General features: G+C 43.2%; 3 protein-coding genes across 3 annotated transcripts; all 3 read right to left on the minus strand.

The window, feature by feature from the left end:
• Positions 1-256: 256 nt before the first annotated feature.
• On the minus strand, positions 257-8,859 carry trub1 (TruB pseudouridine (psi) synthase family member 1; the record flags this gene model as incomplete). The annotated part of the gene is made up of 8 exons (XM_080764598.1): positions 8,723-8,859; positions 8,182-8,280; positions 6,618-6,673; positions 5,177-5,258; positions 4,750-4,822; positions 3,417-3,556; positions 2,609-2,665; positions 257-1,041 (listed from the first exon to the last, which is right to left on the minus strand). Exons 1-8 carry the CDS (start codon positions 8,847-8,849, stop codon positions 257-259), a joined length of 1,419 nt encoding a protein of 472 aa, XP_080620724.1. The 5' UTR covers positions 8,850-8,859.
• Positions 8,860-15,682: 6,823 nt separating this feature from the next.
• On the minus strand, positions 15,683-20,536 carry LOC308315617 (uncharacterized protein). The gene is made up of 4 exons (XM_080763689.1): positions 20,199-20,536; positions 18,881-19,057; positions 16,938-17,432; positions 15,683-16,337 (listed from the first exon to the last, which is right to left on the minus strand). Exons 1-4 carry the CDS (start codon positions 20,515-20,517, stop codon positions 16,057-16,059), a joined length of 1,272 nt encoding a protein of 423 aa, XP_080619815.1. The 5' UTR covers positions 20,518-20,536; the 3' UTR covers positions 15,683-16,056.
• A 2,054-nt stretch (positions 20,537-22,590) lies between these two features.
• LOC308316163 (formyl peptide receptor 2-like) lies at positions 22,591-23,742 on the minus strand (the record flags this gene model as incomplete). Its single annotated transcript, XM_080764599.1, has 1 exon — positions 22,591-23,742. One exon carries the CDS (start codon positions 23,740-23,742, stop codon positions 22,591-22,593), a length of 1,152 nt encoding a protein of 383 aa, XP_080620725.1.
• Positions 23,743-26,304: the final 2,562 nt, after the last annotated feature.

Genomic DNA, 26,304 nt, shown 5'->3' on the forward strand with positions numbered 1-26,304 from the left:
TACTGCTGTCGGGGATGAGGAAATACCTCTCCGATTTTAATCTGGAGAGACACAGCCAGTCTGAACATACAGTAGCCTGAAAAGGTCCATGTACACCAGGAGCGTGTTGTGTGTCCACATCAAACTGTTAATTTGGCGATCCCTCATTCATAAACGTAGGCCACCGAGTGGCGCGCTACGAGCTTGTAGGTCTGCTATTTTTGAAAAATGGTGAAAATGCGGCACAAAGACTTTTTCGACGTCAGGCCTAAATGGGTTAAGAAGAGTGTGTGTTTGAATCAGTCTTCAGGGGGGGTGGTGGTGTGTTTGAATCAGTCTTCAGGGGGGGTGGTGGTGTGTGTGAGTCAGTCTTCAGGGGGTTTGGTGGTGTGTTTGAATCAGTCTTCAGGGGGTTTGGTGGTGTGTTTGAATCAGTCTTCAGGGGGGGTGGTGGTGTGTGTGAGTCAGTCTTCAGGGGGTTTGGTGGTGTGTGCGAGTCAGTCTTCAGGGGGTTTGGTGGTGTGTGTGAGTCAGTCTTCAGGGGGTTTGGTGGTGTGTGTGAGTCAGTCTTCAGGGGGTTTGGTGGTGTGTGTGAGTCAGTCTTCAGGGGGTTTGGTGGTGTGTGTGAGTCAGTCTTCAGGGGGTTTGGTGGTGTGTTTGAATCAGTCTTCAGGGGGTTTGGTGGTGTGTTTGAATCAGTCTTCAGGGGGGGTGGTGGTGTGTGTGAGTCAGTCTTCAGGGGGTTTGGTGGTGTGTGCGAGTCAGTCTTCAGGGGGTTTGGTGGTGTGTGTGAGTCAGTCTTCAGGGGGTTTGGTGGTGTGTGTGAGTCAGTCTTCAGGGGGTTTGGTGGTGTGTGTGAGTCAGTCTTCAGGGGGTTTGGTGGTGTGTGTGAGTCAGTCTTCAGGGGGTCCGGTGGCGTGTTCTGTTCATCTGAGCAGGGCTGCAGACACTGAAGGATCCTCTCCAGGGTCCAGTGGTGTTGGTGCAGAGCGTGCTCTTCCAAGGTGAACTGACCCTGCTTGGTTCGGATCAGCTCTTTGACGTGAGCGCAGCTGGACACAGCTGGGAGAGAGAGAGAAGGGTGCAACGGTTATAATAATCAAACAAATCAATGCAATCGATTACAAAGTAATAACTGACAGTTCAATTAAGAAATTAATAGTACATCCCTATTTTAGGCAGCCTGCAGTGGCCTTGAAGGTTAAATGCAAGATGTCCCCTGAGCAAGCAGGCCAGCTCTATTAGCTCAATGGCAAAACATGTCAGCACTTGCGCAGAAAACAAGCGCTTGTGACCTATAAGTAATAAGTACACTGACTGGACTGGACCCATTGGACATCCCCATTCGACTGTTATCTCTGTGTTGGATAGGCGAAATCATCCGTTATCGGCACCTTTCAATAGGGCCAGTATGGCCATACTGGCATATACGGTACTCACTGTTTCAGTATGTCAGTATCACCTATTGTTTTTTTTATATATTTATTTTATCCCACGATTTTGTAACCCATTTTTCACCCCTGTGTCAATCATCTAATGTGATCCTGGGCTCTACACACCCTCCGCCAACCTAGTCCCCATATATGGGGGACAAGGGGAGAGCAACGGACTTGAACTCATGCTTCCTTCATGCCTGAGTGTCCAAGTTGCTCCTTTACAACACCTGACAGGGGGGAGTTTCCCTGGTTGGACGTATAGCGCGTGGAAGGAACACGTTATTCCAACCAGTTCCTTTCCCCTCCATCAGGCGCACCGCCCCGGCTGGCCAGGGGGAGGCAGCATCACCTATTGTGACGGGTGATAATGTCACTGATGTCAATGATGGAGGCGCGCCATGTCTGGTGGCCTTGAGCCACGTGAGGCCCCGCCGAGCGAGTCGCCGTGCCAAGCGTTCCGACGGCCACCAGACCCGACTCAGCGCCGTCCGAGTTACGTCCCGATAGGCAGAGAATAGTATATATTATATTAGTAGCCCCTATAGTTTCCATGCGCCGACAATAAGAGTTGGAAATGACACGTTCAGCCAAGGGCGAGTATATGTCAGTATGGCCCTATTGGCCCTATTGAAAGGTGCTGATAACGGATGATTTCGCCTATTCAATACAGAGATAGCGGTTGAATCCGCTGCATTGGAACACTTTCATCCCCCTTCCATTTCCTAACCATTTTGGACACCCTGTCCCTGACAGCGTTAATGTGTGAAGACTGTGGAGGTGATCTGTCAACATGCTTTTGTTTGGTACAGTATATGGTTTAAGTAAGAACATCACAAATGAAAGTGTACCAAGTCGTGTTAAGCAGTTCTATATTCCTATAGTAATCATTGTTCTATAGAGTGTTTGTTCAGTAACTTATCAGTTAAAAAAGAAATAGATAAGAGGATGCCAGTTTTATCCAATCAGGAGAGAGATCTCAAAACACGATTTTTTTTTGGTGGAAAAAAGTGGAAGGTGGAAAGAAAAGAGCAATTATTTTTCAAATTGATGATGAATGGGAATTGGGTACTCTTTCCTGGTTGGATTAAATTGATGTCCCACACCTGTACATTTTGCTACTAGTTCATGTTGGACTGATGACTCATCTTACCACATTAATTATGACATTATTATAAAAGTCATCATTACTTTACCTTTTCCAAGGTCGTCCACCAAGCTTCTCACATAAAATCCACCGCCACATTCAACATCTGTAAAGCAAATACAATTGTCATAATATGGGTTTAGCATGTTGAAGAAATCACAGATTGAGGCGTCAACTTTCCATGGATAGCGTCATAGACTTGTTTGAGACCACTATCATGTTGGATTCATGTTACTGTGAGACTTGTTTGAGACCACTATCATGTTGGATTCATGTTAATGTGTATAATGTCTATGTTCAGACATTTAACCACTTAAAAACAAAGCATCAATACTAAGTCAACTTGAACTGTCACTCTGTACTGGATCTGCTCTTTCCCCCTCCCCATCAAACCTCTTGGCCGAACATAGCCGATCTACAAGCTCACGTTGTGAGCTAACTTAGATCTATTTTCTACTAATGTTATCACACAAAGATTTGCCGGTAACTCTGAGGTTCCCCTAGGGCAGGGCTTCCGGTGGGGTCGTGGAATTATAAAAAATATAAAAATGTCAACAGAATCCTTGAAATACAAATGGAGAAAGAAATTAAAAAATGCTAGTTTGACTCTGAGTAAGTGAACCAACCCAGTGTGAACAGAGGTGGGCTGAAGTCCTTCAGTGTTAAGTTGTAAACAGTAACCGGTCAGAGTAAGTGAACCAACCCAGTGTGAACAGAGGTGGGCTGAAGTCCTTCAGTGTTAAGTTGTAAACAGTGACCGGTCTGAGTAAGTGAACCAACCCAGTGTGAACAGAGGTGGGCTGAAGTCCTTCAGTGTTAAGTTGTAAACAGTGACCGGTCTGAGTAAGTGAACCAACCCAGTGTGAACAGAGGTGGGCTGAAGTCCTTCAGTGTTAAGTTGTAAACGGTAACGGGTCTGGCTGCTTTGGCTTCAACGCTGTGTCCTTGTTTCAGCAGGACGGACATCCTCTTGCCGTCCTTCTTCAGTGCACAGTAACTGAAAAACAATTTCATGCATTATCATCAGTAAACACATTTAGACCCGAGGACGATTCTACAAAATGTCTTCTAAATCCTGACAGTTTTCTGAAAAACCCCATGTTTCTAGGTCAGTGGTTCGAAAGGACCCCCAAAAATATATGTAATTGGCCGCCAACACCCATCTGAAAATATGTTTGAGTTAAAAACGTTCTGAAAGAATATGTTCAAAGATTTGCGCCACACTTTCACAAATTTTCAAAATTAGCAGATCTACAAGCTTGTAGTGCGGCACAGAGTGCCACGCTACAAGCTTGTAGATCTGCTATTTTTCCATAGCTAAAGCACGGGTTCCCTCCCACAATGGGTTACTAGTGTTGATCCAGTCGACTAAAACTATGACGAAAAAAGATGTTCGGCAACTACCTTTTTTCACTGACAAACTAAACAAAAAGCAAGCTACGATAACTAAAACTAAGAATAAATACTGTATATTGACAATTTCATCAACAGATAAAAACTAGACTAAAATGTTAGGGAGGGAGTAGTAGCAAAGGCATCCAGTAGAACTAAAAGTCATTTTCTGCTTGGTTGCATGCTGAAAATAGCAGATTTACAATTCTAGCTCTGATCAATAGCTCTAATGCCGTTGCATTTAGAACTATTCTCAACTATTCTCAACTTCCGCCGCTCGCATGAATGCAGACCAGCCTCTCGTCTTTAGCGTAAATAGAAATAACGTTTTTGCTACTCACCAAAACAAAGGCGGGTTGTGTCATTAGAAAGCCTACTTTCCTTAGTGGAACCACTCTGAGCTCCCCACCACACATATAAACGGTACGTTTTGGCCAAAAGAGGATTTTGTTTCCACCGGGGAAAAAATACTTTTAGTTACTCCACTGCACCGTCTACCGATATTGCCCAGAGAATTGCCTCATAGAGAATATCTTTCCTCCGGTGAAAAATAATCCCCAAAAAGTACAGTTTATACGCGTGGTTCCACTAAGGAAAGTAGGCTTTCTAATGACACAACCCGCCTTTGTTTTGGTGAGTAGCAAAAACGTTATTTTTATTTACGGTAAAGACGAGAGGCTGGTCTGCATTCGTGCGAGCGGCGGAAGTTGAGAGTAACATAGCTCTAAATGCAACGGCATTAGAGCTATGGACCAGAGCTAAATGGGTTCATACTGTACATTCACGGTTCTGGCTTACAGCGGTGGCACTTGCATGATGTCACCGGTGAACAATTTCAATTTCTCCTCCAAGTCTCCACTGGTGACGAGATCTGTTGGGCAAAAAAAAAATCAAATATACCGTCGCATATATACTCATATGTACAAAACTGTTAATGGCAAAAGAAATACAGTAGCAAATCTACAAGCTAAAAACATTTTGGGCGTGTGTTTTTGTATGACGCTGTAGTATGGATCAAGTAGGGCATTAATTTATGATGACACACACACACACACACACACACACACACGTTTAGTTTTTCATAAGTCATAAAAACTGGTTTAATCTGATTTTGTTCTCATTTTGAGGGGCACTAGCCCCTCCTATGCCCAGCTTTGCGTGTACCACATTTGAGATGATTCACTTTTGACAGCCTGACGATATTTGACATGGAGGAACAATTTACCATAGTCCTTCACCAGTGTAACTTGGCCAGTGCCATCCAGGGTATCTGTGGCTTTCCCCAGTTCTGCTGTGACAGAGTATTTCTGCAAGGGAGAAAAAAAGAGCAACAAATAGATTGTTTCATGGAATCATGACAGAACGAATCATGCAAACCTGATGGTCATCATCATAACCTTTATTTCAACTGTGAGTACAGTTGGGGGACAGGCCAGCTCATTATCAATGTAGCCGACGTACTAGCTGAGATACAACCCAATAAACAATAAATAAACAGAATAAATGAACAGAAATGACATGCACATACATATAGCAACATCAAAATACGCACAGTACATGAATCAGAAGACGGAACACACACAAAGAACTAAAACAGATAAACCCAAAAAAAGAGACAATTAAACAATTAAATAAAGCAGTTAACAATCCTGAACTAAAATGTTAGAAAGCATTGCCTTGAATTGACCCAATCTGAGTTTTAAGGACTTCTGGCGCTCATTCCAAGCAGATGGTGTTACTGCCAGAATGCTACCTTCCCTAGTTCTGTCTGAGCAAAAGGAACCTTGAGCATCAGGAAGTGATTTGAGCAGGCCTGGTAGGTACTAGGGTTCTGATCGTACATAGAACAATGAGCAGGCCTGGTAGGTACTAGGGTTCTGATCGTACATAGAACAATGAGCAGGCCTGGTAGGTACTAGGGTTCTGATCGTACATAGAACAATGAGCAGGCCTGGTAGGTACTAGGGTTCTGATCGTACATAGAACAATGAGCAGGCCTGGTAGGTACTAGGGTTCTGATCGTACATAGAACAATGAGCAGGCCTGGTAGGTACTAGGGTTCTGATCGTACATAGAACAGGCCTGGTAGGTACTAGGGTTCTGATCGTACAAAGAACAGGCCTGGTAGGTACTAGGGTTCTGATCGTACATAGAACAGGCCTGGTAGGTACTAGGGTTCTGATCGTACATAGAACAAAAATGAGGGAGCATTTCTTAGAGGGCTTGAAACATAAAAACGGACCCTGACAAGTATTTCACAATGTTTGCCTCTTTCTTACATACTATTTGACAATTTGTATTTAAAAGTCCTTAAATTGTTAAGAGGACACTGGTGCAGTGGTGCAGGTTGTGAGTCACACAGAAAGATGTCGTTCATCCCCAGAGCGTACACGCTTTACCAGAAGTAATAGAAACGTTTTTAGCGTCGTTTTGATAGTTTTGATATTATTTTGTTGTTTTTTAATAGAGTGGTCCTCTTGTGTCTTAAAATGTAAGAATTTAAGAAACATCATAATTCATATTGTTATGCAATGATGTTTTTCAAATAAAACAGACATTATAAGCCTTTTATTAGGTGCTAGTATACAAAAACGACTAACGTTTCGACCTACGTATGCGGTCTTGACTCTTCACTCACATGAGTAAACGCCTCGTCACAGACTCACCTTGGAACCAGACAGCATCTTACTGAGCATCTTTGTGCCACTGCCAATGCCAACCACTGTAAAAAGACACAATGTATGATAAACATCGACAAGGCTAACTCAGAACTCCTCTGTATTACCTGCAATACAAGGGTTTACATTGCATTTATTTACTTTCAAGAAACTCAAGTCTGCACTCAATAGAATACATTTTCTAATTTTGGGGGGGAAAAAATATATAATAATGGACTGAGCCGATCTGCCTCAAAAACATTGAGCAGACTCTGAACAACTTATAGCCAAAATAAATATAACTTCCAAAGTTCCAACCATGGTTGGCACCACAGATGCTACATACAGTATCAGACTGTGAGACAAAAGTTATTTTTTTCGTGGTATTTTTTGATGCCATGGTGAATGATGAATTCAATGCACAGGACCACAATGGAAACAAGTCCCCTGGACTTTTTTTGTGTTCAAAATGTCTGACTGCACCTCGTGCCGTTTACACTTCTACAAACGAGTATTCAATCAATCAATCCTCACGGTGGAAATGTTGAATAGACTTAGTATAAAATAGGGCTTAACCACTTATATTTTCTGTTTTCACTTCTCAAAATTAAACACAGATGTTTAAGATGTTCAATGGTTCATTTATTTTTTGGTCATAGCAATTATCGACAGTAATCTGTAACTTCTCAGACTTTTCCAAGTGCTCAAAGCGCTTCACAATGGTTAATTCATTCACACACACACACACACACACACACACACACACACACACACAATGGTGGCGAACTCACACCAAACGACTCATCGGAGGCAATGTAGGGCCCTTTCTGAAACCAGTCCCTTGACTTGAAGTGCTCTCGGGAGGTTCCCTCGTCAGGAAGTGCCCCTCCAGCTGTTATATTGCATTGCATCGTGTATGTGTGACAGGTGGATTTCATTAATATTGAAAAAAGGAAATACAGCGCGACTGTCAAAAATGACATGTCCTATACATCCATGGTGTTTATAAATCATTGTGTTAAAAGTTGTTTTGTTTGTGTGGTTTCATTTATAGTTTTTCACGGTGGGGTAAATAAAGAGCCCTTGTGAGCTTCAGTTGGAGCGTTGTCTATTCTGGAATCTGCATCAGATGAAGATTGTTTAGGAGCAGTTTATTTATAATTTATTTGTGGTGGTACTTCCATTTGTAGGTTGCGGTTTCCATGCGGACAGAGAGCAGGGCTGCACAAGGCAATAAGAGTCTAGATCGGCACAGACTCGCTCTTGAGGGCTTTATAAGCCACTTCCACTCAAGGCTGCTTGGTTTCGGACGACACTTAATATGGCGCAGCCTCGCGTGAACCGTGAACGCGCACATCGATGGCGAGTGGCGAGGAGCTGGTTTCAGAAAGGGGGTAGGGTTCAGTGTCTTGCCCAAGGGCACTTCGACATGTGGACAGGAGGAGGAGCCGGGATTCGAACCGCCGACCCAGGGATCATTGGACGACCTGCTCTACCTCCTGAGCCCAAGTTCAGTACATGAAACTAATATTGTAACTATTACAGTACAGTACATTCCACCAGTGATTTTTACCTAGTACACCAGAGGCAGAACTGTCCAGGGTCCCACCGTGTCCCATTTTCAAGTCTTGTTTTTTTCTCTTCCGTGGATTGGGATTTTTCATACCAGCTTCTACACAAGCAACACATTTAATTGTAGATGACCAATCAGCAGTGTTGGGGATACGAGAGAGCAATACAATACATACAAAGAGATAGACTGTGCAAACTGTTAATATTAATTTCCAATCAATCAATCAATCGCTTCCCAACAAGTTGTTGGGAAGCTTTTGTGCTACTGAGTAGCGTGTTGTGGGAAATGTAGTCCAGCAACAGGCTGAATCACTTCCAATGAGGCGAAAATCGCAGAGCTACAACAAGCTCACAGCACGTCGCTGTGAGCTTGTAGGTCGGCTATTTTCGCGCGCACAGACTTCTGGGAAATGTAGTTCAGTCGTAGTTAAAGCGTCCACTTGACTAGTCACAGCACTGGCAAAGCAAACACACACACACACACACACACACACATAATGTGAAACTCAGACTAAACGTGTTTACAGAGCTATAAGACTCACCTTTCAGCAAGGTTTCTTTCAGTGTGTTCAACACGTCTGCGGAGGTGGCTCCTGGCTTCTTATATATGGCAAACAGTCCGTTGAGGGACTGCAGTTTAGACAGACCACCAACACACGATGCAGACATGATGCTAATCTCTGTGATGCTAATCTAATGCAATGTTGCTTCTGCTTCTGAAGCCGGGCGAGGCGAGGCGAGCCGAGCAGGCTGCAGAGTGCAGACAGACCGCTTTCATAGTGGGCGCATCGCCGCCACCACATGGTCTGGAGGGTGAATCGCAGCCGTGCGTGTGCGTGTGCGTGTGCGTGTGTGTGTGTGTGCGTGTGTGAGTGTGTGCGTGTGACTGTGTGTGTGTGTGTGTGTGTGTGTGTGTGTGTGTGTGTGTGTGTGTTTGATTGTTTGATTGTGTAGCTGTCCCAGCAATGGGTATTTTGTAATATTCTATTTTATTGCTTACCTTTCTGAAAATGTATAATATGGGAACATTATGTATGTTTATTTGGGTACATATTGTATTTGTATGCTGTGTGTGGTCCTTTATTGCTGTTCATTATGACCTAGAAGGGCATGCAGGAGCAGAGCCCTGTGATTAGAGTGAGGCAGCATTGACTGACTGCACCTGTGTGAGCTGAACTCAGTCACAACAAGCTGAGTTTCAGTGAATTCAGTGGTGCAAGGAGCTCTTCCCAGTTATTCCCACGTCTAAAAAGAGTGTCCTTAAATAAAGAATATAAGAGAAGATAACGTAGCTCTCCTAAAATAATCTGCAGAAGGCCCACACGGTATGTTACATGTTGTTGTTTTCTCTGTTTGTAAACAGTGTTGTAATTCTGTCGATCGTTTAATTGTTTGTGTACGTCTCACTGTGTTTGTTTATATATAACACGGACATCATGATTGACTGACAACAACAAGGACATTCATATTTCATGTTTCCTTGTGTTTAAAAGGATATTGTTATGTTTTGTGTTTCAGTTTTTCACGTTGTCTTGGGGAAATAAACAACCTTGAGATATCAGTTGGAGCGTTTGCTATTCTGCCGGATAGGAGCGGTTATAGATTGATTGATTGAAATATTTATTAACAGTTTGCAGAATTACAGTACATTTCAAGCACAAACTCAATACAAAGACTTAACTGTGAGTGGACGACCCAATTAAGCATTACACTTGTTTACAACAGGGTCCACCACGTTCAATTCATCAAAACATTTAGAGACGTACAAATAGACACTTCTATATAGTTAAAGAACAGAACAGGAATTCATCATAAAGGAAGCAAAAAGGGAAAACAAACGTGTGTGTGTGTGTGTGTGTGTGTGTGTGTGTGTGTGTGTGTGTGTGTGTCAGGCTCTTCTCCTGTGGAACCAGCTTCGATGCTCGGTCCAGGAGGCAGACAGTATAGGGGTGTGACGATATTGTAACTCTACCAAAATATAAAAATATGTATTCATAATATTTTTGTATCTAACCCTAACCCTATAAGAGCCCTGATGTAGGGCATTCATGTAGCCCATTAAGACCATACGTTGGATTTGAAAATGTTCTCTAAATCCTTATGCAGTGGTTGTCAAAGAAAATCACGCCATGGACCCCAGAAATGACGGTATATGTATTTGGCCGTCGACCCCCCCCCCCCCCCCCCCCCCGTCTGCAAGGCGACCCCTAGGGTGTTTACTATCTCATACAGATTAACCTGCATCTGTTCTGCTGTGTTAATTGAGCTACAGTATGTGAGTTATGAGTTTTACGAGTTATATGAGTAAAGGCCTATTCATATAGTCTGGATTTTTGGTGATGAGGTGACCACCGCTCCGGTGGTGAGCTGACCACCGGAGCTGAAATAACGTTGAGCGGTGGTGAGTAAAAACAGAGAGAAGGGCTGGAGCGGTGGCGGTGGTTTGCTCTTCACCGCGGCTCAGTGACGTCATGTTGTAGTTCGGTGGTCACCTCACCACCGTAAATCCAGACTATGTATGAGCCTTTATGCTCCAGAGTCAGACACACATTCTGTACACAGACATGTTCTTGTGGACAGAGATTTTTGGTGGCTGAGATTTGGTGGCTTATGGTATACTGTAGGTCGCAGTTTACTATTATATGAAAACCTGCAAAACCTGTCAGTCAGTCCGTCACACCTCATGACACGCTCCATATATGGCCAATACAGAATTAATTCCATATGTTGATCTGACCTCATCAAACCCTGTACACTGCATGTACAGGTGTTCCCCTTCCTACAGAGCTGCGGGATCAATGTAACGCAGCTGGGAATGATATTAAGTGATTGAAGGTGTGGATTATCGTGAGATCTACTACGTGGTCTAATCAGAAACAAGTAAGACGCGCAAACGCGGGAAACGAACGCAGCTCGTACATATTTGGGTTTTTTTAATATTGTTTTTTTAAGTTAATTTTTTTTTAAGTTAAGTTTTTTTTAATTTAAGTTTTTGACCTGGCCCCTTTTGTGCCCATATATGGAGCTGAGTGATTTGTTTGTGATTGATGCAACACACTCCATATTTGGGTAACAGCGGGACAGACACACAGACAGACAGACAGACATGATCTGCTAGGTCTCATAGTTAGTGCTCACTGCGTTCACAACCAGACAATCAGAATCAAGTATTGGGACTAAGCGTTTTAGAATGTCATGTTGATGTCATCAATGTGACGTCAGTGCCTGGAGGACACTGTACCTACTGTATATGAGTGGTAGCGTGAGCACTAAAAGTGTATTATTACTTTACAGTGCAACAACGTTTCATGAATTATCTTTAACGTAACTTTGACTGTATGTGTGAGATGCTCCGGTGGACTGCACATCTGAAAGGAGGAGCTTTAAAAGATCGTACTGCTTCTCCTTATGTCACAGTGGGACACAGCGTGTTCTACATCGGAGGGTCCAACTGTAACGCGATCAACAGTGATCACATCGACGTGCACGTTTTCAACACAGTGACTTTGTGCTGGATGAAATTGAGCCCAGTGACACCCGGAAGAGAAGGACGCGCCCTCGATGTTCCCTCCCAGCGCAGAGGCCACACAGCTGTGCTGATCGAGTACATCTACGTCTGGGGAGGGTATCCTTACTCCAACGAGCTTCATGCGTTTGATGTCGACGACCACAGATGGTTCAAACCCGAGGTGTCGGGGACCGTCCCAGAGGGGAGGACGAACCACTCAGCCTGTGCCTTGAGGAAGGTCATGTTCATCCATGGAGGATGGACCCAGAATTTTAGACTCACTAATGACATGTGCAAGTTAGACACCGCCACGATGGTCTGGACCACAATTACCACCAGAGGAACTCCACCGCCCGCTTCATCATGTCACTCTGCCAACCTCATCGGAACAAAGATGTTTGTATTTGGGGGCTATCTGGACGGGTGGGACTACCACAACTACATCAGAGTGTTTGACACGGAGACCGACCACTGGCTGAACGCAACGGCACCACTTCCCCTTCTCGAAAGACGTTTGGGTCATTCAGCCTTCACTTACAATGGAGAACTGTACTATTTTGGTGGTCACAAGTTACGAACGAGGAACGAGCGCTTCAGTCATCTGTGGAAATTCAGCCCAGAGACCTTCTCCTGGAAGAATGTTGAGCCCAAGGGGACCGGCCCAGAGGATGATATCAGCTGCGTTGTGGTGGGAGATGTTATTGTCCTCTTTGGAGGATTCCAGTCTGACAACTCGCCCTCAGATGACCTGTACATTTTAGACTTTAATCCAAGTCTGAAGATGTTATGTAAGCTAGCGGTGATTCAGTACGGTCTGCAGCAGTCTGGACTCCCACACAACATCAGGTGGGAACTGGCAGCCATGACAACAGAACGAACATGAGTATGCTTGCTGTCGGTACGCCCCCTAGTGGATGCTGAAGATGTGAATCCACTGGCAGCGAGCAGAAGGAACTTGGTACGTGTTGATTGATCCAGCCGACAGACAGATATAATTATTGCTCTGTTATGTTGGAAGGTTCAGTCAACACGTGTGCTAATTTCAATTTTTTTTAACAATATCTGAAAATATTTACCCACCTGGAAAAATATATTTACACTCTTATAAACACATGCTACCACGTTACTATACTCTACTGTATATGAATTGGTATTACATATTCATGTGTGTAAGAGCCATTTGAGCCTCCTTATCATCTCTGATGTCACTACAGGGCAATGCCAATTTATCAATCAAGGCCTATACAGGGAGGGTATTTAACCCTGTCCCTAACGAATTGCAGGTGTTGCTGATAGGAGGCAAACTGTTTTCTGACTGTGCAGACGGGGACTGTTGCAATCACCACGTTGACTGTTTGTTATAATGTTATTTACATTCAAAGTGTAGGATTCTTGACAGTAAATAAATATGATTTAATATACTCTTAACGAACATTCTGGACCTCAGTTCTTTCAGTTTCAACTTCATCCTCAGCCGTCAGCAGCCAGTAGCACCTAATAATATTAGGTGCTACTGGCTGCTGACGGCTGACGGCTGACGGCTGCTGACGGCTAAATCCCTATATTATAGGGATTTAGGCGCCACAATGTGTTTACATGTCATGTGAATATTAATATGTATTAAACAAGAGATGCATCGTTGCATGCAGACATGGCAAAAGGCTAGAATAGATAAAAAATGTCATTGAGCAGGAATCCAACAATTGATTGATTGCATACTTTATTAACAAGTTTGCAAAAAGTACAGAGGTACAGTTATACAATGATGCTATAAAAGGATAACAAAAGAGGCCCTGAGGGCTTGTTTCCATGGTGGTACTATGTATTCAATTCAGCAAGACACACAAAGGCATTCAATCCTATACAAGAAATCCTCAATAATAGGAGCAGTAAAATGAAATTACAGATAAAACAATGGGAAGGAAAACTTCAAGACAGACCAGTGCTCTTTTCTGGCGGTTTTGAAAGAGGGTATAGGGAGTCACCTTTTGATGGCTGGGATTCCAAATGCGGTGGGAACATAGTATTACATATTATTATTATAATTGTTTATTGCAGAATCTGCAGGGAATGAGATCAGTGGAGCTTCTTCTCTGGTCTTCTGCCCCATGGGTGTTTATCGCATTTTCGAAGTAGTTAAGACAGGTCACTGTTACCGTTACCTTTCTTGAAAACCCGTCCCGTCGCAAGTTGCTGTAAATGGAGAATTCACCCATTCCTATGGCGAACTTAGGAATTAAACAATGCAAGGCACCACCAGCCTGCACATCGGGGAGCAATTAGGGGTTCAGACTCAGAGTCTTGCTCAAGGACACTTGAATCTTTGAATATATATTCTTTCAGAGCGAACATTTTTTGCTTCTGGGGGGGGGGTCCCTGCAACATATTTTCAGATGGTGGCCAAATACAGAAAATTCTGGGGGTCCTTGACATGACAAAAGGTTGAGCAACACTGACATAGAAACATAGGTTTTTCAGAAAACTTTTAGGATTTAGAAGACATTCTTTTAGAATTGGCCTCAGGTCTAAATGGGTGGCTTTCGACACCATGATTGATCACGAGACACTCCTAAAGAAATAAATATACATGAAGTAATATACAGTATGAAGTTATACTGTAGGTATCGCCCATTTAATACGTAGGTGGGCATAGAAAGCTTCGGCTTCAGCCCATACCTTTTCGGCCAAACGGGCCAATAACTACTTTCCTGCTTCAATTGTATGCAAAGCCTTCTAAAAAATAAAATAATCATTAATTTGTCTATCATTTGTTCCTTTGAAAAAAGCACATGAATCCTCATATTGTCACCTTGTCTCCATATTTCAACTTAGTTTTTCCCCCCGTAAATGTATGTTCTACATCATACAGGAATGTTGCACAAACGTGTTGAAAATAGCTGATCTTCAACCTTCCAATGCATTGCAATGCAACACAGAGATCTGCCAGGCTCAGGGGCCACTCAGTAAAAATCTAAAAGTGCTAAACATGACTTATTTTGAAACGTTTACAAATGTATTTATAGACTCGGTCTGAATTTTCATTTAGTTTCACTTCATTATTCGGACTGAAAGGAAGCCCTATACCCACAGCAGCAGTTTCTTGCCACTCTTCGCCAATTAGTTCACAACGATGCAATACCTATAATCTCAAAAAATGAAAATAACGAATGATATTGTATTGGTATGACCATAACAGGCCAGGATACAGTACAGGTGTAGTGAAATGAAACAAATACATTACAGAAATACTTTTAATCTCATTCAGGATGACATCCAGACAGTGTATTGCTCATTTTAAACTCAATCGGCACGCTAAAATATGTATAAAGGTTGTGTACAGGTTAGAAAAAAATCTCCTGGCTTTGCTGCCGACTCTCTGTCACTTTGTAAACAAACCACTGTGCATGTGTGTGCATGAGACGGACCTATTTACGTCCCATAGCCTGGAGGGATGCATCGCTCTGATTGATCCTGCCGTCTGAGGCCGAAACTTCAAAATAAAATGCCCCAAAAGCCATTTTACTACACCTTTAAAGGAGAATTCCATACTAAAAGGCTTTCTTACCTTTCTTTGTAGTTGTTACGTCCGCATCAAAGAGGTCCAGGTGTTATTTTGTGCAAAAGCTCCTTATTGGCTATTTCCCCTACCATAAGCCCTAAATGAATTGCATTTAATTGAATGGGATGTATGGGGTGTTGTGCTAATTCGCTTATTTCCATCAAAATAAGTAGTAAAGTGTGCCGCTTGGGTTATTATTTACATTATGAAGAGAGGATATATACAAAAAATATATAATTTTGAGCGATGGAAATAAGCGAATTAGCACAACACCCCATACATCCCATTCAATTCAATGCAATTAATTTAGGGCTTATGGTAGGGGAAATAGCCAATAAGGAGCTTTTGCACAAAATAACACCTGGACCTCTTTGATGGGGACGTAACAACTACAAAGAAAGGTAAGAAAGCCTTTTAGTATGGAATTCTCCTTTAAGCAGGGGCCGCATGCGTCCCATGGGCTGCGGGTTGAGTAGCACTTCTGATTGATATTTTGCAAATGTTTTTTCTTTTTAATAATCAATAATAAGGATCGGTGTTGGACATGCAAGATTTCCACCCGACAATAACAATATCTTCATATTTGGATCAAAGTGTTTCCCACAAACTGCAACTTTTGGACTAAAGCCTTGTTCTACAAACTGTGCAAGTAAATGGCTTTTCCCCCGTATGAGTCATCGTATGCTTCATCGGACTGACTTTTAGATTACACATTTTACCACCATGACTACAACTATAACTTGTCTTCCCTGTGTGACTCTGAATGGAGTGAGTTTCTTTCTCATCATTGTCTTTGGGAGCTGGTCATATCATGGTTGTGATCGCACCCAGTACTTTATATAAGCTTGTGTTTTCATGTGTTCAGTTGAGGAGGTGCTGGCTACAGGGTCTGTCTGTCTGTTGTCGCCGTCATCATCTGCACTTTTCACAGCTAGTAATGTCAGCATTGGCCTATCAACCTCCTCCGGTCTTTGAAGTAGCTCCTCCTGCTCCTCTTTAATGTGTGGAGGCTCTGGTTCCTCCTGAACCAGACCGGGGCTCCTCTCCTCTTCAGAGGAAATCTCTTTACACACAGGGAAGAGCAGGACGTCTGGGGAAAATTAAAGCAAAATATGAATTTCATTTACTGCCCAAATTTATTTTTTGCCCTCTGTTCTTTAGTTGCCAGCTTCTATTTTGAATTCACGACCCCTGAACCGGAAGTAAAATCGGCTAGGCTATTTTAGCCGCACTCTTTCCCGAATCCCGAAACGTTAATCGTGTAACCGTGACCAGCGACGGTCTAGTTATGAGCCGCGAACATTGCAGGACAATTTCCTGTTTAACGCTTAGCAACGTATCGCTGCTGCCTTTCTAAAAAGAAAGGCATCAAAGTCGTTTTAGGCATTAAAGTGAATGAACCACAACCCCCAGTGGGGTGTGAGGGAGGGGTTTGGTTATATAACCCACAATTGTGTCACAAATATTACATAATCGCCTAATCACAATTATTTGAGATAATCACAATTAGTTTTGTGTATTCATCAATCGTTTCATACATTTTAAAACATATTTCAAAAGAAATAGCAGATCTACAAGCTTACAACACATAGCTGTGTTGTATAAGGGTCTTGTGAGGCAAACAGCCTATTGAAATTATACTTAATTTTTTTAATCGTGACAACAACCCTAGACTGATGATGAGCCTCACCTCTGTCGCGTGACGCTGCATTCTTCTGTGCAGTCCCGGGGTCCATTGTCCAGTTAAAGGCCGACCACGCCTTTATCCCGAGCGTCGACAAAAATAAACTCCTGCACACCCTCCTTCTCTGTCCATCGACGTTCAGGAAGAAGACGCGCGCGCATGACCTTTGCGAAGACCCCCTTCTCCTCTTGACCGGTGCGACATCGATCAGACCTTGCACGTACATTTTCTTCTCCTCCCAGTTCATGTTCTCCCAGTAGCACTTAAAGATCTTCTCCCTGTCCGCCTCGCCGATGTCACTGCAGTGGAACTTGGAGGACTTGACACACGCGGCGGACTGGCACCGCGGCCCCATCACCCGAGGCTTGTTGTTCACCTCTGCTCCCTTGCTCTTGCCAATGTAGGACTGTCCCATCATCCTCCGCCGTTTCTGAACAATCTGCCTTTCTTTCTTGGGCTTTTTCCCAACAGCGGTGTCTTCCTCAGCCCCATCATGGGAATCTACAAAGAAAAGAGAAATACATTAATGATAATAATAATAATATAAAACTTTATTTATATAGCGCCTTTCAAATTGCATTACAAAGTGCTTTACAACAACAACAAACAGACAAATATACAGCAAATATAAGACATTATAAGACATTTCAATAGAAAACAAAAGCAGGAAAAAATGTACTAAAATGTTAGATTGGCAGTGAAGGCTAATCTATAAAAGTGGGTTTTTAAAAGGGATTTAAAAGAGGACACTGATTCAGCGCGCTTGATGTGTAAGGGCAGTGTGTTCCAGAGTTTTGATGTGTAAGGGCAGTGTGTTCCAGAGTTTTGATGTGTAAGGGCAGTGTGTTCCAGAGTTTTGATGTGTAAGGGCAGTGTGTTCCAGAGTTTTGATGTGTGAGAGCAGTGTGTTCCAGAGTTTTGATGTGTGAGGGCAGTGTTTTCCAGAGTTTTGATGTGTAAGGGCAGTGTGTTCCAGAGTTTTGATGTGTAAGGGCAGTGTGTTCCAGAGTTTTGATGTGTAAGGGCAGTGTGTTCCAGAGTTTTGATGTGTAAGGGCAGTGTGTTCCAGAGTTTTGATGTGTAAGGGCAGTGTGTTCCAGAGTTTTGATGTGTAAGAGCAGTGTGTTCCAGAGTTTTGGCGCTAGGGAGCAGAAAGCCTGGTCTCCTTTGGACTTTAGCCGGCAAATTTGAGGGTTGAGATTAGTGTGTGTGTGTGTGTGTGTGTGCATCTATTCACTCAACCCCCATACATTGTGTGTGCGTGCGCGCGCATCTAGTCAATCAACACCCATACATTGTGTCCGTGTGTGTGTGTGCGCGCCAGTAAATTATGGCCCTACCTGGCTCATCAAACCCTGTATATTCAATACACTGCCCCCGCTGCCACCCTTAGATCTCCATATATGGAGCTGACCTGTTCTGACATTCCATTATCTTGATCTGACCTCATCACACCCTGTACACTCAAGATACGCTCCATATATGGCCAGTGCACGTGCCCGGTCGCTTCGAGCCCCCAGGTGTCTTACTGGTATATCTAGTCTCAGGTACTGTGTGTAAATATGTTTAAAAAAAATTGGACCTAGTAAAAAATCTTTAGTTGTACAGTTTGTGGGAAAAGCAGGAAAACCATTTAGTTGTACATTTTTGTGGCAAAGGCTTGTCAATAGGGGGAAGCCCTTTGCTTGTACAGTTTGTGAAACTAAAAGACAGCGTATATTACCACTGTACTTATATGTTACAGTTACTGTACAAGTGAGAAGAACGGGGCGCTGAGGAGCGCCCTTGATGTCTTAACGAGCGTCAACGACTATCAGCTGGTCACAGACACGGACACCCCCTCTGGCGTGCTGTAACTGAAAGTGACTGGAGTCTGTCACAGTTACTATCCAAAAGCCCTTGAATATGATGGAATATGTTTAAGGATTACTGTAACAAAGAGTTTTTACCCGAGAGAGTGTCACACATGGCCGTCAATGTTGACTCATTGCCATCGTGGTCCTCTTCCAGTTTGATCTGTGGAGGTTGTGGTTCGTCCTGGACCAGACTGGGGTTCCTCTCCTCATGTTGTGGTTCCTCCTGGACCACACTGGGGCGTCTCTTCTCCTCATGTCCAGAGGAAACCTCTTTAGAATCAGACAGAAGGACAGAAGAGGTAGCATTAGCTCCACAACTCAAAGTATAGTTCAGCTAGCAGCTTAGCTACTTGTACTGTAGCTAAACTTGTGTTGAACTATAGCTCTTGTAGAAGTTCTAGAAGTTCTCATTGACGCTATTCAACTGTACATGTCTTTTTCTGATCGACAGAAGAATGCCATTGGCCAGATTGGTAGATGCCACACTTGAGTTTGGTCAATTATATTTTATTATCTGGCCAAAAAGGGGATTTTATACAAAAGGTAGAGGTCTTAAGAGTCTTCCCACCACGGAGAGAAGGGAACAACACATTTTATTTATGTTGTAATTTACATTTGAAACAAATCTATGCTAAAGTACAGGATAGAAAACATTTGCATGAATGTAAACACATCCTTGAACGTTGGTGGTAATAACGCGTCCAGGACATGCCTCAGACTTATCCTCAGGAGGTCAGATTTGAAGCCATTTTATTTGGCGTTAGGAACCCGTTGTGACAGCATGCCCTTGCTGACGTCCAAGATACCCTGAAGATATTTAAGGCCCTATTTTGAAAACAAAAACATTTTTGAATAGTTCAACTAGCCGATTTACAAGCTCACGTGTGGATGTAGATCAGCTCCCTCAAGGAACCATGAGGGTCCCTGGATCACACCTTTGAGAGCCACTGCTTTAAATAAACACAACTAATATAGAGCATATTTGATCAAACTTAGGAGCCAAACATTTTTGACAAATTAATTTAATTCAAACGCGCACGACACATGCACATGCACATCCACGACATGCATGCGCACATGCATGCGCACATGCACGCGTGCATGTGTCCTCTTTTTGGTAATTCAGAATATGGTATGCCTAGCCTTTTCAAAGTTTGCATTTTCAATTGAGTGCTATAGCGCCACGCTTTAGCCAAAGGCCGTGGGCTTCAGAAACTACTATTTTTGGCGGAAGAAAAATAAGAAAAATCTGGGCGAATACAATAAGGGACCAAGCCCTTCAGGTTTAGTCCCTAAAATGTAAATGATGGCATAATGGAGTCGGGTATTCCAACTAAATTATGCACTTTTTCCTGCAGGAAACCCTGGAACTGTATGTTGTTGACTGCGTATGAAGCATAAACGAACCAACCTGCAGTGTTAGGATAGATGTCCATAAAATCAACGTCCAGCAGTTTGTTTTGTGTCTCCAGCAGCTGAGTTTCCAGTGTCTCTATCTGTCTCTGGAAGAGGCTGCATATGAACTCTCCCACCGCACTGAGGCGCTCCAGCACAAACACTCTGACATTAAGCGTCACACTATAAACATCAACACCACCACGTTGCTGTTTGTCCAAAACACACAATATCTCCTCTCCCACCGACGTCATGTGTTCATTTATCTTCAGCCGTACAGACGCCATTTGACTAGTTTTACCTCCTCTGTGATACATTGTTTTAGGTGTATACATGTTGTATACTGTTGTGGTTTTGTATTTTTGCATCCGACAGTACGTTCCTTAAGTTACTACTGCTGCGCTGCCTCTGAAAATAAACATAAACAACACGCATTTACTTCCGGGTCAACGTGTTTCAAGCATGCGCAGCTTTATAGTACCCTCCAGGCTCTGGACCATATTGAATCCAGACATTGTTGGCTTTCGCCTCCTGGTGGAGGAGGTGTGTATAACCAACACTCTCACACACGCACACACACACACACACACACACACACACACAAACGCAATACACCACAAGTCCACGAAGGTGTATCTTTTGATGAATTGAACAAGGTACGTCACGTGGACCCTCTTCTAAACAAGTGTAATGCTTTATTAACTGTGAATTCACTCACAGTTAACAGTCTTTGTATTGAGTTGTGCTTGAAATGTACTGTTACAAGCTCACAACGCGTCGCAGCAATTTTCGGGGCACAACGCAGCACTCTTTATCTATAGTGGAGATGGGGTGTTTATAGTAACAACATGGATTTCTAAACAAATTAGTTCAACGCAAAATGCTGCTCATGAGTTCAGGAGACTTCTGATTAATGCTGACTTCCGGCATGGCATGGCAAGGAGTGTGGCATTTTGCATTTCTTTCACCATGTGGTAATCAATTGTTACCCTGGAGAGGGCCGTTGTTTTACAGAAGTCCTTTGAGTATGCCTCCTTATCTGTTCATCTTCCTCATTATTAGCTGATATGTTTCCTTCCATCAGTAAACTGTGTTAGTGTTATCTTGACAACAGTGAAAACTAGTGCAGAATCTACTAAGGACCCCCGTTATCTGTTCAGTAGCACTGATCTATGACAAAAAGGAGCCGAAGCACTTTTCTAATACTTTCCCATTGGTTTAATTTTTTTTAACCAACACACAGACATAAATGGTGTTCAATAGCATTGATTTATGGAAATAAATAAAAATAATAATAATCATATCAATCAACCAAATGTATACATTTCAATGATAATCTGTCACTGTATGTGTTGATACTCTTGCTAAGTGCAGTATAGTATTAGTAGTACCCATACTAATAATGATTAGCTGTTGTCTTGTCGAATGCTCTTTCTGCAGATTTGTGAATGGCTTCGGCTCAGTTTTGAACGTCACCGTGCAGGGAGAACTGGACTTCAGGAGCATTTGAAACATTTCAGAATACGAGCTGGTACCCAAGGGCAAGTACGTTTGTCATAATAGAAATGTCTTTGTATTTTCGCTATGCAAGTTAATATTTACTGTTTTGAGTCGAAGGGCCGATTCATACTCCTATTTAGTCCCGGTTAGTCGGTTTGGGAAATGTCCCAGACCCGAAGTTTATAGTTATAGGCTCTATAGTCTATAAAGTCAATTCAAGTACAGTCCCTCACAGCTAGCGCCGAACTCGCTTGTAAATAGGCCGGTAAATGAGCCTGGCAACGCGGATACATAATCTGACCGAACCTCGAATTACGTCACATTGTAGTCTCTACCAGAGGCGTCTCTATACAATAAGGCGAGGGCAGGCGTCCACGCCTGTCCAAATCCATTTCTGGCCAAAATCCATAAAATGAGAAACAAAGAGGACAAAAACAAGACCTGAGAACTATTAGTGGACAGCTGATTGGCCGTCGCGGTAGAGCGCGACCCTCAATCACCTGTTGGAATGTAAATGCATGCCTTTCAGCCTTTTCTATCCTACTCGTCTGGCAGGTATATCTCTTTGAACACCTTTAGTGCTACAATTGTGCATGGGGAGACGACAATTAACACAATTTAAGAGCCACAAATGACAAGACGTTTAATTGCCAATTATGGACCGGATGCCACGGTCGTTAAGACGTGTTCTTAGAAAAAAAAAAAAAAAAAAAAAACATATTTTGAAAATTCCTCTAATCTGGTGTACAGGTGATGACATGCACGTTACATGCATAATAGAATTACATTTTCTTTATTTTTTTACTATGGGCGAATTGGCAACGAAAGCCTAAACTGGTGACCACCAGGTGGCGCTGAATGAAGCGCCAATGTGGTGCCCACACCCATCACCAACCAAGTGAAAATAACTATAGGCTAAGCACTCTTTGGCTCCTACACAGTGTGACAGACAGGGCAGTCTCTACGTCTGAGTCTGGGGAAGTGCTGTTGTTCTGAGGAGGCTCTTCAGTCTCTGAACCGGTGACGTCTGAGTCTGGGGAAGTGCTGTTGTTCTGAGGAGGCTCTTCAGTCTCTGGACCGGTGACGTCTGGGTCTGGGGAAGTGCTGTTGGTCTGAGGAGGCTCTTCAGTCTCTGGACCGGTGACGTCTGAGTCTGGGGAAGTGCTGTTGTTCTGAGGAGGCTCTTCAGCGAAGGCTTTCTCCAGAACCTTTAGGACTGACCTGCTGCGGAACACGCCCTTGAAACCCTGACTGAACACGTACAGCAGCGGGTTCAGGCAGCTGTTGACAAGAGCCAGGATGAGGGTTATGGGACGCCCGAAGACCTTCACCAATAATAACAGTGTTTTAGTGTCCACTGTTGGTTTTATCCGACCCACCCTACACACAGCATAAAACAGCCGTATGACGTGAAAGGGGAGCCAGCACAGGAAGAACGCGGCGATAACAGTTGCTATGACTTTGAAGGAGCGACCTGATTGGCTGGCCAGCGAGCGGGTATTCCTGAGCCGGGAGATGATGACGGAATAGCAGGAGACGATGACGGAGAAAGGAACCACGAATCCCACCACCAAGTTAGTGATGGTGCCGGCGGTGTATTGAAATTTGCTGCACGAGACCTTACCACCGTGTTTATCTACAGTGTCCCTGAAGATGAAATGAGGGATGCTGGGAGCCAAGGCCAGAACCCAGACTCCCAGACTGACCCAGGAGGCCTTTCTGACGGTGCGGTGACCACTGCACCGAGCCCACAGTGGACACGCCACACCGACACATCTGTCCACACTGATGACCACCAGAGTGTAGATACTGGCGTACATGTTCATGTGGAAAACCAGACCGTTCGTCTTGCACATGAACCGGCCAAAGGGCCAGGACTTCAGAGCACTCGATGTGATCTTCAGCGGCAGGAAGGCCGTGACCAGGAAGTCGGCCACAGCGAGGTTGAGGTACCAGACGGTGTTGACGGTTTTCTTCATCCTGAAGCCCGTCGCCCAGATAACCACGCCGTTCCCCAACACGCCCAGCACACACACCACACTGTAGATGACCACGGTCATTATGCTTTTGCTTTTTTTCAAGTATTTATAGTATGTATAGGGTGTAGGTGTGGTCATATTCTCCATCGTCCTGAAACCCAAAAATAACAAAACAATGAATATAAGGTCAATATATACGTGTGTATATGTATTATTATTACACTGACTGAACATATTGGGTGCCATGACCTCCATACAAGATTTGTATTGTTTAAGGGTTTCATATTAATACTTATTTCTTTTTTTTGAGGGGCACTAGCCCCTCCTATATTCAGCTATTAGTGTAGATTTATAGGGCGCTAGCCCCTTCTATATTCAGCTATTAGTGTAGATTTATAGGGCGTTAGCCCCTTCTATATTCAGCTATTAGTGTAGATTTATAGGGCGCTAGCCCCTCCTATATTCAGCTATTAGTGTAGATTTATAGGGCACCCCTTCTATATTCAGCTATTAGTGTAGATTTATAGGGCACTAGCCCCTTCTATATTCAGCTATTAGTGTAGATTTATAGGGCGCTAGCCCCTCCTATATTCAGCTATTAGTGTAGATTTATAGGGCACCCCTTCTATATTCAGCTATTAGTGTAGATTTATAGGGCACTAGCCCCTTCTATATTCAGCTATTAGTGTAGATTTATAGGGCGCTAGCCCCTCCTACGTATATTCAGCTATTAGTGTAGATTTATTGCGGAGTGCTGTTGATTGATCGTACCCCTCCAAGATATGTAAACATGTGAGTTGATGTAATCCATCTTGTGGGGCTGACCGCTCGTGTGTGTGGCTGCGCGTCATTGTCTCCCTATGGCTCTCTGCCAGTGAGCTAGTGTACTTTACCCAAATATGTGTAATATTAATATTGCATCCAGATACTTAATGTCAATATACAACACATGTCTATACAATAAATAAAGCAAAAATAAAGCGCTACCTGTTTCAGAGTGTTGAAGAGATGTCGGTCAGAGAAGTGTCTTGTCCAAACTGAGGCTCAGAGCGACTTATGGAGAAAAGTACTTTTCCCTCTTTTACCATCAGGAAATGCATTACAATCATGGAAATGCCATTAGACTGGCCATTAGAGTCATTGGCACCCATTACGATCATATCGCTGCTGTCCTCAACCGTTAATGCACAATGTACAGTTAATATGAAACCCCATGACACTGGGAACCAAAACAAACTGTAATGACGCGCAATAATAATGATTAAAATGATTCATGTCCAAACGAGCTCATGCGTTTAAAATGTTTACTAGTTTAGTGCACAAAATATCACAGTATACAATTTCCAATAAATATACTGTACTGTATAATGCAATAAATATGTGCAAAGAAGCAAATTTAAACAGTGAGCAAACCAAACGTGAATGAACCAAAGTTATCAAATAAAGTGCGGGTGCGGTCAACAAATTGTATCCCAGCTCACCCTGCAGCCTTAAGGGCCTCTCAAACATGAAGCGATATAACGTGCCTATATATAGTTCATTTTCAATGAGACCTGCGTTTTCGCGCGGAGCACAATTTACAATTTAGCAGACGCTCTTAATCCAGAGCGACTTACATTAAGCAAGAACAAAAAGCATGGCAATACATCACATTAAAAAGTAGTTATCATGAAACATAACAGTGGAGTATTCTATATACTGAAACTATACATATACTATACTACTTCATAATATGCAATTCTAGTGCTGTCTGCGTAACAGTCGGTGTTGGATCAGCGGTAGAGTGGCTGGATGGGAACCTCAAGGTTGCCAGTTCGAACCCGGGCTCCCCGTTAGTGTCGAAGTGTCCTTGAGCAAGTCACTGAACCCCTAATTGCTCCTGATGTGCAGGTTGGTGCCTTGCGTGCATTTCCTCTGCCATCGGTGTATGAATGTGTGTGTGAATGGGTGAATGTAATGCACAATCTATGTAAAGCGCCTTGGATAAAGGCGCTATATAAATGCACCATTTAGTACCATATATATATATACATATACTGTATATATAGTTCAATAGTATATGAATCGCCCTAAGAGTTCATCTTCCATTGTCTTTCAGTGCTGAGTTCAGGATCATCAACAACATGGATCAACAGTGTACATACACTCAGGAGCTGGGCTTTGGCAGCTCCTTCACACTGCTCATCCCCTCCACGTTTGGACCCAATGTGAGTTACCTTCACACTGCTCATCCCCTCCACGTTTACATTTGGACCCAATGTGAGTTACCTTCACACTGCTCATCCCCTCCACGTTTACATTTGGACCCAATGTGAGTTACCTTGCACAACATGTTACGCTTGCTTGTCTGTCACTTTACTGACGCAAGTTACTTCACTCAGTCAACCATTTCTCTGTCACTTTACCGATGACTCACTTCACTCATTGCATTCTATACGCTTGTCACTTTACTGACATAATTGACCTTGACTACTGCATATACTACTGTATACGCTCAACTGTCACATTAGCGATGTGTTACCTTGCACACTGCATTGTGAAAAGTCGACGTTGATTGATTGATTGAATACTTTATGTGGTTACAGTACAAAGTACGGTCAAACACACGTCCAAAGGGATCACCGGAAAACATTACCTTGCGGT

This window comes from Protomyctophum bolini (genome assembly GCF_963924005.1).
Source record: "Protomyctophum bolini genome assembly, chromosome: 5".
NCBI classification, from domain to species: Eukaryota; Metazoa; Chordata; class Actinopteri; order Myctophiformes; family Myctophidae; genus Protomyctophum; species Protomyctophum bolini.